The sequence below is a fragment of the Balearica regulorum genome, chromosome 1 (assembly GCF_011004875.1).
Source record: "Balearica regulorum gibbericeps isolate bBalReg1 chromosome 1, bBalReg1.pri, whole genome shotgun sequence".
In the NCBI taxonomy this organism is placed as follows: Eukaryota; Metazoa; Chordata; class Aves; order Gruiformes; family Gruidae; genus Balearica; species Balearica regulorum.
The window spans coordinates 79,765,812-79,782,112 of NC_046184.1; the positions used below are offsets into that span (position 1 = coordinate 79,765,812).

Consider the following 16,301-nt stretch of genomic DNA (forward strand, 5'->3'; position numbering starts at 1 on the left):
TGGTACTCTTCTTGTTAAGAGAGGCCTGACAGAAGTCTTTGGTGATGCCAGCGGTGCCTAAATATTCAGTATAGGTGCCTGTAGTGAAATTAAAATCTTTTGGTGGGTCAAGGCTCTAGGACCAGCCAGAGGCAGAGGTATGAACCACAGCAGGATACAGGAAAACTACACACACGATCTGTATTTAAAGAGGCTGCATGTGCCTGGCTTCAGCTGGCTTGGGTTTTTTGTTTGGTTTTTTTTTTTTTTTTTTTACTTTCATTGAACTTGTGTGTCTTTGCATCTTGGGAAAGGTGCCTTCCTGTGAGCACCTGGGTTACAAAGATTTTCTGCAGGGCAGAGGAAACAGGAATTGCTTCAGGCATTATCATCATGTTAAGCATCAGAGAAAAGGTGAGGGTGACCTTGTGACTGACCTTCTCTGGCAAAGCTAGGGAAGGCTGTTAATAGCAGCCAAGTCTTGTGTTTTGCCTTGCCAACCCCAACATCAAAAAGCCCTGAGCTAGTTCCTCAACCTCTCCCAGAAAAACCCTGAAAGATTAACCCCCTCAGGTGGTGTTCTGGGGTTTTCAAAACTGTTGTAGAAGCTGGGTGTCATATTTGCCTTCTGTACTTTATCCTTCCAGGTAAATGCAGATGACTCGGTTACTTTCTCGCCAAAAACAGGAAAGTGAAGGCTTTTAACAGAAAGCTGAGCTCTTCGATCCCACCCTCTCCAGGAGTTGGCAACGAAGAGAAATGAGGAATATTATGTAAGAGCCACAGCACTTAGACTTGAAAAATACCAGCATAATTTAGAGACGATTTGTCTGTAGCAGAGATGCATTCCATCGTGCTTATCCTTAGAAGGATAGAAACTATCCTGTAGAAACAATTACAACAAAAGCACACTGCACAAACAGGGTGTACAGATGGATGATTTGCCTGTGTTTTCTCCCCCAAGCCAGAGCTCACACAGGGAAAGCTCAGCTCTTTCCCCAGGAGTTGGGAGTATTTACCACCACCTCTACATAGCCTGTTCCACTTCTTTTATCTGTTGTGCGAAGAGGGATGCTTCAGCCGCTCACTGACCCCTGGTTTGCATCCATCCACATAAAGGCATCCATCTGTATCCCAGTTTGGGGTATTTGGGTGATTATTACCAAAATATGGGACACAATTTGTTCCACTTTCACTGTGGCCAGTCCGGGGTAGCTATTGCTGTACCCTCACAGCTCACAAAGAAACCTTTGAAGGTTGCTGACCAGGAGAGGTCCTGCACAGGTTCATGTGATCAGGACCTAAGCACCCACAGAAAAGTCCCAGATTTAGCCATAAAAGGACACAGGTTAAAAAACCCCCCAAACCTTAAAAGTTAAACGCCTGACCCCAAACCTGAAACCAGGTTGGATATCTATTAGATCTCAGAATATTTATTAGATCTTGGGTCCTCCCTGAAAATGGATTTCTACCCATCCAGAGGGCAGAGTGCACAAGCTGGAGGAGGTCACGCAGGAGGTGGTGCAGCTACAGAATACACGTACCCAGGGAAATGTTTGCCTGGCCCAAACCTGGTGGTGTTTTCAGCAGCTGTGCCCAGTGGTACCATCCCGTGCACCTGCTCCCTCTTCCCTTGCCGTGTCCCCGCAGGTGAAGAGCAGATGGGGTGACAGGCCAGCCCTACCAAGCAAGGAGGAACCTCCTGCCGATTAAGTGAAACTTGCCCTTCAAGCAATAACAAACAAACAAACAAGCAATGTTGGTGAGCCAGGAACTCGCACGTGCTCTGTCGAGCCTCAGTGTGAAGCAATGTGTAAAAGTATTAGCAAGGAATAGGGCAGAGTTCAGCGCTGAGGTCAGCTCTCTGCTTTTAATTAAGGCAAGCAGGAGTTAGTAAAGACAATATCCCACTATTGAGTGGGTAGTGCCTGTCATGTTAGACACAGTATCTGCATTCAATTAAAGAAGGCAAATTAGCCTTTAGTGCCAGAAGAAAAACCAAAATGAGAGCCAGTTTGATGGACCAAAATTAAATGTGAGACAGGAAGAATTTATCATCCCCACAAAAACGTTTGGAATACACACTGGAAAGAAACTTCAAGAAATCCATGGAAATGCTTTGAAGGGGAGTGACTCACAATCACTTTGAAGGCTAAGTTTTCTTTTTACTTTCTGCTTTTGAGAAAGGTTTTAAGATTCATAAACTGTATTTTACTCTAAGTAGGGGGGGCTGGGATAACATTCTTCTCCCTGCTCCCTTAAACGCTACTGAGCAAACTGCTTATCCTGTTTGCTTACCACTGGGCCCTTGAAGGATGATGCTCAGCATCCCATCCCGGGCACTGTTTTGGGACCCCAGCAGTGCGAAAAGCAAGTGGGATTGCTTTGGTTTTGGATTAAGACTGCCATCCCTTCTCCTGCTTGGACAGGCCATAGGACATAGCATAGGAAAATAAGCAGATGTATCTGTGTGGATACACACCAGGATGTCTCATACAGGGAAGGGGAGCAGGGAAATCTGGAAAACGCTGTAATTACCAGCATTAAATGGCCTGCTTGCCCCGCCACTACTAATGTTTTTCAAAAGAAAGGGTTGGAAAGTATCATATTTTTTACCTACAGATAGCGACTCAGCAAAGCAAGTTGAAAACCACCAAGGCAACAAATTTGCTGTTAATACTACGCGTGTGAGTTTGCAGTTCATTCGTGAGGATTCGGTATGGACATTTATCAAGCATCTCACCTCAAAAGTAAATCAGCTAATTACCTTCTGTCCTCAGGGTCCCTCTTCCTAGCAGCCCAAGGACGGGTGAAGATTGTCTCTCTCTCAGCTGTTACACGATTCAGTATTTTGCTGTAGTTGTTCCCAAAAAGACCAGAAGGATGGGATGTCAGCTTCTTCATGCACATGTACCGTAATAAAATGATAGATAAAACCAAAAATCCAGTATCTGTATTTTTTCTTGAAAAAATTGCAATGAAAATAGTGGAGGCAGCTGTAATTACAAATAGGATATTGAGCTCTTCTAGGTTCATATAAAAAAACCCACAAAGATGTAAAAGATACGTCAGATCACTGAACCTATTCTGTCTTGAAGGAACAGTCATAAAAATCATTAAATATAAAACTAATATCACAGATGCAATGCAGCAGTAACAGGTAGAGGAAGATGGGTAGATTCTTACTCTTGATGCTGCATGTGAAATTCAATTCCTTCCAAGGACTTTTAGACTTACAAGTAGCAAAGCACCTTTAGGCAGAAGGGAGCGATCTTCATGTTTAATACGATCTTTGTTTGCAGTGCTTTTTTACCCTCCCCCCCCCCCCGAGCTCTTCCATGTCACAAAATAACACAGGAATACAAGTGGCCAGGGATCATTTCAAATATGAAGTGATCTCACACAGCTCTGCAATAAAGATGAGCATCTTGCCAAAAACAAAAGGAAAAAAAAAGCAAAAGAAAAAGAAAACAACCCAAAAGTTTCTCTCTGAAACAATCTTTTTCATGACTTACAGTTGACTCCCAGCAGCATGCCAGAGTCAGGAGACCAAATCCACCAAGTACCTGCTTACAGCAACAAATCGTGCACAACAGCAAGACAAATGCCAGCTAATTGGAAACAAATGTTGGAGAAATCCTGCAGTAAATGAGGAGTCTGAATGGCCAAGCCCTCTTAGCTCTAGAGGTGCTTTGTCTGTTGCCTTTTACAGTCATGGAAAGAGATAGGTTTTATTAATAAGATAAAATTAACTTAAGGAAACAAACAATGGGGGCATAAGGATTACATCTCTTGTCTGTCTTCTTGGTCCTCTCTGGAGCCATATAAAGCTGAAGGATGATTTAAACATCAGATGAGAAGAGAGAAAAACATGCTAAAGCAACAGAAAAAACAGCTCTCCCTTTCCCACCTGTTCCCATGCTCCGTGCACTGACAGACAGACCTATGCTTTCTACAAAGACCTGGAAAAACCAAGAGCAACTCTCCCTTACCTGGTGCTATATACTAAATAACCTTCCCTTGGCTTCTGGATTTACAACAAGCCCATACTTCTGTCTAACTTTTGACTTCTGCACATTTTTTGTGTCTTTTAAGGAGAAAGAGGGATGCCAGTGGAGGAGACAATTGGTATTCCTTCCCCTCCTTCCTCAAAATTTGAAAGAATACATCTTTCAATTACCCAAGTTTAACTGATATCAGCCCTTTTCCCCATCTGTTCAGGAAACCCCAGGAGTTGGGGATGCAGGAGTGCCTGCAGAGAAGCGGTGCTGGGCTTCCCGCTCTTTTGGAAAACTGCCAAACAGCCCATCACACGTGTGCTCCTCTTCCCATGCACCTCTCCGCTGCCCCGGTTCCACTCTCTAGGAGGGAGCGTTTGCTGCCCTTTCCCATCTTCACTGTGTCAACCTCTGGACCCATTTCCCCCCCCAAACCACCTCCCTCCCACCCTGCTCCTCCTACATGCGAACATCACAGCCCACCCGCCCTGAGGGGGGGGGAAGCAGGTGGGCATCAGTCCTCACCCACCACGTATGGTTGACCATGCTGCCGAGTTGCTCCTCAGCCCCAGCTGCTGTCAGCCCCCGTGCACAGCCCAGCTGGATGCATTGCCTTTTGGGTCGCCAAAACCCAGGAGGATGGGCAGGGGGCCAGGGGGGTGGGGTTTGAAGAAGTGGACGCAAAGCAGAGACAGCGTGGAGAGGACATACTGGCATCACACTGGAAGGAGAAGAGAAAGAAGTACATTCTTAAAAAAAAATCAGCCTTCATTATTAGTGCTGCTGGTGGAACAACTTTTTATTAGAAGCATCTGAAAGCTGTTTTCTTCCATCAAGTCGTTCATCCCTAACAGCTGTGCTTCAGAACAACAGCCCACATTAAGCCATCCCCGCAGCAAGACTGCAGCCACAGGGTTTCTCAAAACATTCACAGGATGGAAAGAAGAAAGTGGCATCGAGGGAGGAATCACTCTGTCTCCAGCAAAAAGAGCGTGCCTGCAAAACGTACAGTTAGGAAAAATACACCAATGGATGTTTTGGTTTTTTTAAAAGCATCTATTGCCTCATGAACCATTTTAATCAAAAATTCATTTTCAAACTCTCCTCCTGTCCTCAGTAGGGGTCATTTTCTGATCTTTTCTTTGTTGACTTTTCAGTGCTGGGCACATTTGCCTAAAATCTGGATCTTTATCTGCAGGATTCACCTGCTGCTGGCTTCCTACCCAAAGTAAAATCGGTGTGTCAGCCACACCACGCTCATTTCCACAGCAGCCAAATGTGATTTCACAGCGAGGACAATGGTGGCCTCCATTAAGGAAGGAGCCGCAAAAAGCACATTACATGCCCTTGGAGGCCAAGGTCTGGTTCTCATTAGGTACTTCATGTAATGAGCGCCAGGGGAGGTGCAAGACAGGAAAGAGGCCGTACACAGGCGCAGCTCACAGGAGAATTTTATAACACTTTCTGCGAGCATCAGCAAGCGTATAGGAGCGTGAAGGGCTCGCGGCACGCCGGGGCATCTGAGCCAATGCCTGATGCATCGCACCTATCGCCATCTCCTCCTCCTGCTTGCCTGCTGCCCTCCAGCTGGCCCCAAACCCCGGCAATTGGTAACTCTTGCTGGCACGATAGGGCCTCGCTGCCAAAAAGCGCAGTCAGGGGAGCGCACAAGAGGGATTGCCCCCACCAGGAAGCCCTTATGGTCTCATGAAGCAGCCCAGAGCCACCATGTTTTCTGCCTCACCAAGCCACAATGCTAATTTCTGTACTGCTGCTCTGCTTTTCGGGACAAAAGGGGCATGGCTGGCTTCTTGTGAGCTGAATCAAGGGAGGCCTGAGCAGAAAACAGCTTATCTCACCAAGTTATCGTCACTGGCTCCCTCAGCCGCTGCTGCCTTTCCCCGCTCCCCCATGCGCTGGTATCTTTGCCAGGCAAGGGATGGGAACCAGTGGCACCGTGGTTTCTCCGGCTTCGCTTCAGAAGAGCCTCTGTTTCAGAGGTGTTTTCTCATCCCACTTTAAAGAGCAAGGAGGCAGGGAGAAACTGAGCATGTCTCCAAGGTCACAAAATCGGCAAACTGCTCACATTGGCCACAGTCTCTGCAAGGCCTCATCCAGTGCTGCACCTGGCCAGCTCAGCCATATTCCTCTCCCACGCAGCCGGTGACTCTCCTTTCCCCTCTTTATTCCCATCCTTTCCCTCACCACCCCCCCCAAAAGCCCAGGGTACAAGCACTTCATTCTGCCATCTCAAGCTCTATGCCCAGACCAATGACCAGCCTAAGCTTGCACCACTGTCCTCGTCCCAGTCTCACAGCTGCCACATCACCTGGAAAGAACCACAATTGCATACAATGAAATAACATTGATGTAACCCTCACCCGGTCTCACCTCATCCATACCTTGTCATTTGTTATGCCATATGTCCCTTCTCATGGCAGGGGGGTTGGACTGGATGACCATTAAGGTCCCTTCCGACCCAAACCATTCTGTGATTCTGGGTTCCTGCAAGTGACATTAGGCAGAAAGCAGCTCTGTAAAACACTTTGCACCCACTTAGCGCAAAGAGAGCAGGTGGATTTCACACATTATGATAGAGCTAGAGAACTGAAGTTAGTTCTGGTTTCTTTTTTGTTTGTTTTAAAAGGGAACCAACCTGGGAAAAAGGTGGGAGGCAATCGGCTATGGATGTGAACACAAGGGAATGCTCTAAGCTCCTTCCACATATCCCTTCCCCCCCAACCCGTACTGAGATGTGGGGGTGGAAAGGGGGGTGTTTTTGTGTGGGACGGGAGGAGAGGCCTCTCAAATGGTCTCCTCTGCTCACTCCTTAACTGATCTTATCTGGCCCCACACAAGTCAGGCCCCTTAATGATTATTTAATTCCTAGCACAGACAGGGCACAGGAAACACAGGATTCTGCTTTTCAGGCAGATTGCTCTGGCTCTTCACCTTGAACTGCCCTTTTCTCCACCCTTGCCAGGTTATTCCCCCTGCGGTCCCCGCCATGCCAACCAGGCATGCTCTTCTTACGGCAGCACTGAGCAGCAATTGCTGTGCTCCTGAGCAACTTCAGAGAGCCACTGATAACATTATCCTTTCTTCTTATTGCCACACACTTCCAGGTCCCTTCCTACCACACGCCCTGCATCCTTTATTCATCTTTTTTAGGCTCTACTTTCCCAATTTCCCTCCATACATGTCCTCAGAGAGGAGCGAGGAGCCTGGAGCACAAACACTACATCCTCATCGCACCTCTCCTCTCTCCCCACAGTCCTTCCAGGTGCATCAGTCTTCTCTGCCCATCTCTGATGTGCAACATTTTCCTGCTACTATTTCCCTCCAAGGGCAACTGGCCCAGGAAAACAGGAGCAGCTCTTACAGCACCTGAGCTGCAGGTAAAGGCTTCTGGGATTTTCTCCTGGGACAGCCAGGATGCTTCACCACAGACTCCAGGCACCACAGTAGACATCAGAGCCAGCTGTAGCCCCTTTATTCAGCAAACCACCAGCAGGGAGAGCTCGGCAGTGAGTCACATAGTCATTCCTCTCCGGCCACATGTTCTGCAGGTTACGGTGGTTATTGGTTTCTTGGCAAGGAGACAGGGCTAAGAATTTTGGCAACACTAAGAAAACACTTACCACATGAAATTCTTCCATCTCCTCAGATGCAAATGGTATTCCTTACATGTCCTTAGGGAAGCAAACTTTGTAGTTTCTGCAGAGAATTCCCCTTAAACTCATGAAAAAGGTAACTTGCTGTGAAAGCAAAGCTGTGGTACGATCACTGCCGTGCGACACCGAGCTAGGCAACTCAAGACATCAGACTTTTCCTAGTAAGCGGATACTTTATGCAACAGAGGGTGCAAGCAGGAGAGGGCTGGCAGCTCCCAATCCTTCCTACAAGCAAGGGGTTTGCATTTAGCTGCCATCATAGATGTTGTAGTGAACAAGGGCAAGGCAAAGCTTCCTTACCCAGACACGCAGTTTCTACAGAAGAAAGGAATTTTTTGTTGTTACTGTTTTACTTTTTTACAAGTCACTGAGCCCAGCAACATATATCTTATGTTCCCAACCCGATGCACCAGGAAAAGGGATGCAGAATTAGTTGCCGCACACAGCAGGGTTGATACAAGGCGAAACTTCCCCCTGTCGGGTATTGGCTTTTCAGTAGGCAGTTCTACCAAACGTCATAATTCCCATGCAGAGGTTTCTCAGCTAGCTACAACATCTCCTCTGTGAAAACAGGTTAAACACGTTCAGCTGTTCCCTTCCAGGAACAAGCATGTGATTTCGCATTCTCACTTTCTTAGGGAAGTTCTGCAAATACTGGCAGATCAAAAAAAAAAAAAAAAAAATCTCATTTTTATGCTCTTAATGAAGGGTTCTTCCCCCTACCGAGATGCAGCGTGACATCCCTCCTCTAGTATAAAAAGAATGGCAGGATTCCAGCGCTTGCAGTCACCTCTGCTCATGTGCACATGTGCAAGGAAAGACACAGAAGCACGCAAAGGAAATCAATTCTTTTCAGACTTCCAAGTGGCCTTTTCTCAGACAGGCAGGAAATGTTTTTGTAAGTGATGGAAAATACCCCAGTGTCCCTTCCTATGCCTGCTGTCTCTTGATGCCCAGTAAACGTGATTTCAGCAGCTCTGCCATGTCTGGAGGCCTTGGTAACTGGCACATATAAGACACATGGTGGAGCTGCAGCTGAAACACAACTTCTGTTTCCTGAGCTCTTTTCTCTCCCTCTAAAGAGCATTGGGTTGTGTTTTATTTTTTTCAAGATTTAACTCAAGTGGCTTGTTGATAGGGCAGATCCTGCTCTTTGTGGTGTCTGTCCATACCGCCTCTCTGGTATGCACTTTGAAGAACTGCATTTGAGATGCACCCTGATGTTTAACAGCTGTATCTGGAAAAGACGAAGATTCACAGAATGCAAAACAACAGGAATGCTATACACAAACTTCTACCTTATAACAACTGCACGGACTCCATAAGAAAAGTAGCCACCATCGTTTGAGGGGAAAAAAGAGCTGGTGAACCTTCTGCAGCCCAGCACCAATTCACAACTGCCATTTTTAGAGAGAAATGTAGCACCCAGCAGCTCCAGATTAATGGCTCATTTTTCTGAGGCAGAATAAATCTAGGACCTTGAAATAAAATAAGCACAGCATACTAGTGGAGAACAAGTACCATTTATTTTTACATTTTGTGAGACCGGTAAGCATAGGCCCTGCTTTACTGATACAGGCAGTGATATGTGCCTTGTCCATGCCTCCATTCAGAAAACCCGGAGGTATAAAAGAATGTTAGCATAGCCAGATCCACACTAATACAAAGCCGTATTTTTTCCCCGCAAGCAGTGGATACAAGCAGAGCAGGAATTGCTGTGCTGAGCTTATAAATTCAGAACTGCTTCCTACCCAATTACTTGTTACAGCAATAGGATGGGGAGGGGAGATGAGGAGGGGAATTTCTTTTAAACACCTCTCCACGAACATTTCAATGCAGATTTAAAGATCAGCAGTCTCCAAAATAATCACTAGGCATCTCTAGTCTAATAAGGATTTATTTGGTAAAATTGTCTGGTTTGTATTATCTGGTAGACGAATCTAAGTGATCAATAACAGAGACTTTTAGCTTTAAAATGTACCCAGTTGCATTGCAGAATCACGGAAATCAACAGAACTGCTTGAAGTCAACTATGTGTTTCAGGCAAACGCATCTGGGTTTGCAAAGTCTGCCTACAGCATCAGAAAACAGCACATTCTGGCTTTTATGGAGAAGACACACACACACACACTTTTACCTTTAATTACATTTCCTCCAGATGCTGAAATAAAATGAAGAGTACTCCTCCTTTTTCACTCTTAGTTTTATTATAAAAATCAACATTTCATTTGTTACAACTCAGTTTATAGTAATAATTGGAAAGGATTTTTGTACAAGGTTTATATACACCTTACAAGTAAAGCACTTTATTTTACAAAAAAAAAAAAAAGTTAGTGAATGAGTGAATAGGGCTGACCAAATGTTGGTCATTATAATATAAATACATCCTTGCAAATCCATCGTACCAAAGTTGATGAACAAGAGACACCAGCTGGCTCTAAGACAATGACAAACAGTGATTAAAGCTTACAAAAAAGAACAAACAAAACAAAAAACAAAAACAAGAGTAAAAATCTGAAAGCAGCACCAGATCCTTCACTTGCAAACAAGGCTAGTTCAGCTTAAGGCTGGTGGTATCCTCTTTACAAAAAGAGACTTTCATTTTTCCTCTGCTGACTTCTTAACTGCCTGGCTTAAGGCTACGGCCATTTTAATCAGGACTTCAAAGCCGCTCCTTGTTCATTTAAAAGAGGGGAACAAGACTGCTCTCCCATAGTTTCATCATAACAATCACACTGTGTGCTACTAAGACAATCCCTGGCCTGACTTGAATATGGCCAATTCACTTACCTCACCCTGCCCAGTTTTGGAGTGGATCACCCAGTCCCTATAAATGCTACACTGGCATCATCCACTGAGCTGCCTTTTTATAAGATGGGAAGGAAAGGAAATTGCCCATTTTGGATCACTATGGGATTTTATTCGACTTCTTTTAGAAAGAAAGGGAATGTTTGGAGCCATTTTCAAGCTGTTAGGTCATTCCTAGCTTACTTTCAAGGTGCATGTGTCATTTGCCAATTAAGTTAAAGGTTAATTTTCAAGCAATAACACCACCAAAATGCAATTAAAAAAAAAATCTCACGGCTAAGAAAGCAATTTCTGAATAACAATGTTCAAATTATTTTTGTACCCAATATAACAAGTAACGTGTGACATGTGCAGCACAAGTTCAAAACCAGATTCTGTCCGTAACAATACGGTGTGACAAACACGCTCAAGACAAAAATGTCAGTGAAAAAAAGTGATTGGTTACTTCTTAACAGATATTTTGAAGCAGTCTTTTGGTTCAACCACATGCGTGACCTGGGAGTTCTGTAGTTCAAGCAGCTCCTCCCAGAATGGTGGTAATCAATTAATTCAAGGCAATTTGCCAAGCAATAAGGAATGGAAATACTCAATATTCAAGGCAGTGGCCTTTTCTTCATCTTAGGACAGGCTTAACTAGTTTAAAGTAAAACAAATGAGTCTGTTTAAGACTCAATAATCAAGCCATTTCTAGAGAATGGGCTATAATAAATAGAGAAGCAACACACCAACTAGAGACCAGAAGACCAAAGCCCATTAGTGCAATAAATTAGGATTTTCTGTGTGCACTTTCAGTTGCAGTGGATTGTAGCAGCTGCCATGTCAAGCAGTGTGGGTGCATTTTTCTTCATAATTATGCCAGGACTACAACAGATTGATTTTTTTCTAAATACAGAAATCAGAGGAATTTTACTCATGCAAAATGGACTCTGAAAGGGAACACTATAAAAAAAAATGTGTTTCCTCTCCTGTCTGGCATGACAGTGCATTAACTATTGAGATTTAAACTAGCAAGTATTCTGTTGTCTGTCCTACGACCTGGCCAAAAAAAGCCCAGCTTACATGAGACAGCAGATCCAGCATTGGTGCTCTGAAAGGCAGGGAGGCTGAATCTGCCAATGGGGGTGTGTGAACAGGTACATACGACAGAGAAAATCATTAGCTTTGGGTAACTTAACATTATCAGACATGTGTACCTATACTTATACGTGGGAGGAGGAAGAAAATGTTATGGCAGTAATCTGGAATTTACAGTACTGAAAGTTACAACTCACAGCAAAATGAATCCTTTGATATCGACTGGCTCATTTGCATATTTTACATTACAGTAAATATTTAATGTATATGCACAGGTTGCATGAATTTGTATTAATGGAAACTATTCTTTATTTCAAATGCAAGTGTTACATGCATGCTCCATTTACCCTAAGTTCTTTTCAAATAAGTATCTTTGTATCCAAAACCAATGGAGAAATGAGGAGTGCTCCTTAGGAAGGTATAAAATGCAAGATGTACGACAGGGCAGGTATCATTTTAAAAGGCAAGATTACGTCTCATTAATGTTGACATTAGGTCTCATTAACAGTGCCATTTAAACATGCTAAGCTCCTGCTGAACATGCAAAGGTTAGTTTTCAACAAATTATGCTGTCATGTCTTCGTTTTAATTTTTTAGTATTTTTTTAAACTACAAAGGACTGTCCCTTTCCTGATTGAGCATGCCAGCTATTTCCATCATCAGACACTGAGCTATGAACATCCCCCAGGTGTCTGCATAGAGGAAAAAGTGTACAATGAGTACTCGTGTGAAATGCCCCACTATATATATGCCTAATGCTGTTACGATAAGGACCTTTGTCCTTAGCATAAAGACTATGAGCACAGTTTCATTGACATCAATGAGACCACCTCCACGCTAATGCTACAAACCCACTTCAGCAATCTTCTGAATTGGCAGGTGGGTGTTACCAACATCACAGTCAATTTGAGAAGCAGGAGAAAGCATGATCCTCACTGGGGGAAGGAGAGAATATGAATCACGACTGGCTCAGTGGCAGAGAGGAAAAGACAGTCTCAATGTTCAATCAGTCTATGGTTTATCCACTGGAAAAGTGTCAGGTGCGCATACTAGTTGCATCAATGCTTTTGTAATTTGGAAATCTGCCCAAGAGGAACTTCACAGATCATCAACTCTTTCAAAATTTTACTCTAGATTTGCTGGGAAAATATGTGTACTTGCAAAGGCAGACCACAGCTTCCCACTAAATAATTCTTTGGTTAGTCCGGACAAGAAACAGCCTTCTCCCTATGCTGGTCATCTTCAATGGAAAACATAGTCTGTCCACTTCCCCCCAATTCACATGAACCTCCCAGAAGCAGATCACTCAAAATACCTGATGCACAAACTGAAACATACGGATCAAAAAGGCTTGATGAAATCCTACAGTGAATTATATGTCCACCTCATTGACTGCAGCTGAGTTATGTGTGGACATAAACTAGCACAGAAGGCAGGCAGCACGGTCCATATGCAGAGAACATTTTTCTTCTGAGAACCCTCGCTGTAATTAACACGCTTACAAATTTACCTGCAGGAAGTTCCCTCAAAGAGGAAGTCTTGGTGAGGCAGTCCAACTGCACCAGGAAGAGGATACCACTCCTTAAGCTCAACCACCTTAGAATTTTTCAAACAGAAATTGGCACACTGAAAAAAATATTTTGCAAGAAGAGACCATTGCCATCGCAGTACAAGCACTTGGACTGAGAGACAACAATGCAATATTCTTCTGAGTTCATTAGTGCAAGTTTCCACATGTGAACCCCACATGGAATGCTGCACATGAAAAAATGTAAACAACAGAGAAATTTCTAATTCTCATCGGCGTGCCAGCCTCAACACCCCTGCCCCGACACACCCGTCCTCCCCCCTTCATATAAATGGTTTCGAGTTCCCTTATAGTTCACAATACCTTCCTCAACATCCATCCTGCTGGAGAACACAAACAAGCTTCTTCAGCAAGGAAGAGCCAGAAGAACAGCTACCATGATTCCTAGATACCTAGAACGAAGCTGGGCAAAAAACCACTTAGTATGCCAGATCCAGAGATGAACTGCAATAGCCTGGAGACTGCCAAGGCTTTGTAAAGTTTCCTCAGGTATCTTGGACAAAGACCCTTTATTACAGCTGGAATCCCAAATGCCATGGTTTTACTTGGAGCTGAAACCAAGTGAAGCTCCAGTACTCCAGGTGAGTGGCAGCACTAGCAAGAATTACTTGTCACCAATTCTGTCAACATTTATCAGATTATTTCTCTTTTAGTTGAAACTGGCTGGGAAACAAGCAACAGAGAACAATAAAACCCAAACAGCACCTCTGAAGAGTCATTATGTTGAAAGGCTGTGAGGCAGAAGTTCCTCAGTACCTTTGTTTTGAGCGAGAAGATTCAGAGGGCCAGCCTTGAAGGCATTGAAGCACCTTCAACTTGGGTTTGATGTCAACAGAAGGTGCAAATGCGTAATGCTGTCTAAGATCAGGTATACTGTGAGCTCCACTACAGTCAAAGCAAATTCAAAACACTGCACTGGAGTTCAAAGAGGAGTTACTAATATCCTAGGTTGCCCCTCAACCTACACAAATAATGTTTTCACTTGATTATATACTCCCCTTGTCAAAATCACCATCGTGAGGCTGACAGGAGAAGGGGCTAAATATGATAACATACAAAAATAGAGATGCAAATATAAAATGGTTTGGTTAAGAATATCTTAAAATTTGACATTCACAGTGGTTAATACTAAAGTATTAAACTCACACCACGCAAAAGAGGAGGTATGTCAAAATCATACTGAGAAAAACTGGTTTCACCTAACACAAAGAAATCATGAGCAGTTAATACAGCATGGGAACCCCTTCCAATGATCAAAACATCTATTTCTTATGGAGAGTTGCTCCACTGAAAGTTAAATGCTTCCTTACTAGGAAAAAATAATATATATATTTTTATATATATATGATTTGTATACTGTGGTATCAATATACACTGAAAGTACTGCAAGGATATATTATTCATTTACAGTAAAACTAACAATCCACGGTTAAATTTATAGTTTATAAATATGCTGTCTATATTATATGTGGTATAAAAATATTTGACATTTTGTGGGCACTAGGTCAAAATAAGGTTTTCTTTTTTTAAGGGACTAAAAATCTTTCAGGTATATGCATATTACCCTTGTCAATTATGTGAAAAATCATACTGACCTGGTACAAAACAGAATCCTACCGTGTTGGCAGACTGAAGAAGGTAATGTAGAGCATGATATTCACTGCATGACAAGGCTAATTAGGAGGAAAAAAAGATTTACAGCAGCCCAGTTCTAGCAGTACTTTAGATAAAGATATCATGATTTAAAGTGACATGGGCAGAAAGAAAGGATGCAGAAGAGATGGGAAAAGCTAAACAGGAGAAAAAAAAGCAAACTTTAAAATGTACCAAACAAAAATCATTGAAATTCCAGAAGCGAGGAGAGAGCTATAAATGCTCTAGTTTGGTAAATGCATTAAGGAAAAACAGAGGTGTATTCATTTTAAAAAGTGTGTGATTCTTTTTCTGGATTCACTGCTACGATTGCTGTACTCCTGTAGAAAACAAAGCCCTTTGTGTAAGGTTAATATCTGTCCTGACTGCATTTTCAAGTTTAACTTTAGTTGCTGGCCCTCCGTAGTTAACATAGAGGTTATTTGGCTACTTCCAAGTATCTATGGTATGCTGCTCTAAGACGGAATTCTTTATTATTAATGACTTTAAACATTTTTGGTATTGACAAACCCCATATCTCTCCTTGCTGGACAAGTAACACATCCCAGACCTTCCATTTCCTTATGTGCTCAGTCACTTCACTGGATTAAGGCATGTTTTTGTGTTACATTTGCAAAAATAAAAACTTTTTGTACAAATGTCTGGGTTCTTTTATACAAAAATTTTTCTTCTTATGGCACAAGCAGCAGTTGCTGTTTAAGAAAATATATAAATATCCTTTTTTTTTTATTCTGTACAAATATCTTCAGTATTCCTCCACCCCATTTAATAACATTTAACTGTACACTGTCTTACCTCATCCTTCGCCGAGAGCTCCCTCCCCCCTCCCCAGTAGAACATTTTGTATTTACACTTTCACGGCGGAGGCAGATAACGGGGCGGGGGGGCTACCCCTCATGAGGAGTCCGTGCAGGGGGACGGTGGTGGCGGGTAGAGATGATGAGAGTAGCTCCGCTCCGTGTACGGTGAAGGCGGGCAGCTTTCGTAGTTCTCCTCCGCCGACAGGTACTGGCTGCGTGGAGTGGGTGGTGGGGGGACGGGCTCTGAATCATAGTTCAAGTCACTGGTATAGCCCTTGGCCGTCGCTGCTGTGACCCTTCGGCTGGGGGCATAGTCACTGTCACAGACATCTGTGCTGCAGGGCGTTGTAGGAGGTGCAAAATGCCGGTAGCTGTAAGGCCTGTAGCTGCAGTGGGGAGATTTATGGGAAAAGTGTTGGCAGGTAGAAAGACCGTGCAATTCTGGCGAATTGGAAACGGAGAGCGGGTCAACCTCTCTGCAGCAGGTACACAGCATCACGCTCTTCTCTCTCTCACACTGTGAACTCGCTAACTCCCCTGCAGAAGGCCCACCTTTGCACTACAGCATCAGTCAAATGACAGCAACTAGTGAAAGGGATGCTAATTGTGAATTATCTATGGACAACAGGCTCCCTAAGGACTTATTTGAGGTAGAAAAAGTTCCTCCTAAGACAGTGGGGCAGGAAGGGCACAGGAGGAAGAAGATAGCTGTGTTCCAATTTATGGA

General features: G+C 43.7%; 1 protein-coding gene across 2 annotated transcripts in view; it reads right to left on the reverse strand.

Moving 5' to 3' along the window:
- Positions 1–9,839: 9,839 nt before the first annotated feature.
- LRP6 (LDL receptor related protein 6) overlaps positions 9,840–16,301 on the reverse strand; it is a 127,485-nt gene continuing 121,023 nt past the window's right edge. For both annotated transcript variants that reach the window (XM_075760779.1, XM_075760770.1), the window contains one exon: positions 9,840–15,960. In XM_075760779.1, coding sequence (XP_075616894.1) covers positions 15,669–15,960 — 292 coding nt within the window. In that variant the 3' untranslated portion in view covers positions 9,840–15,668. The remainder of the gene's footprint in view (positions 15,961–16,301) is intronic.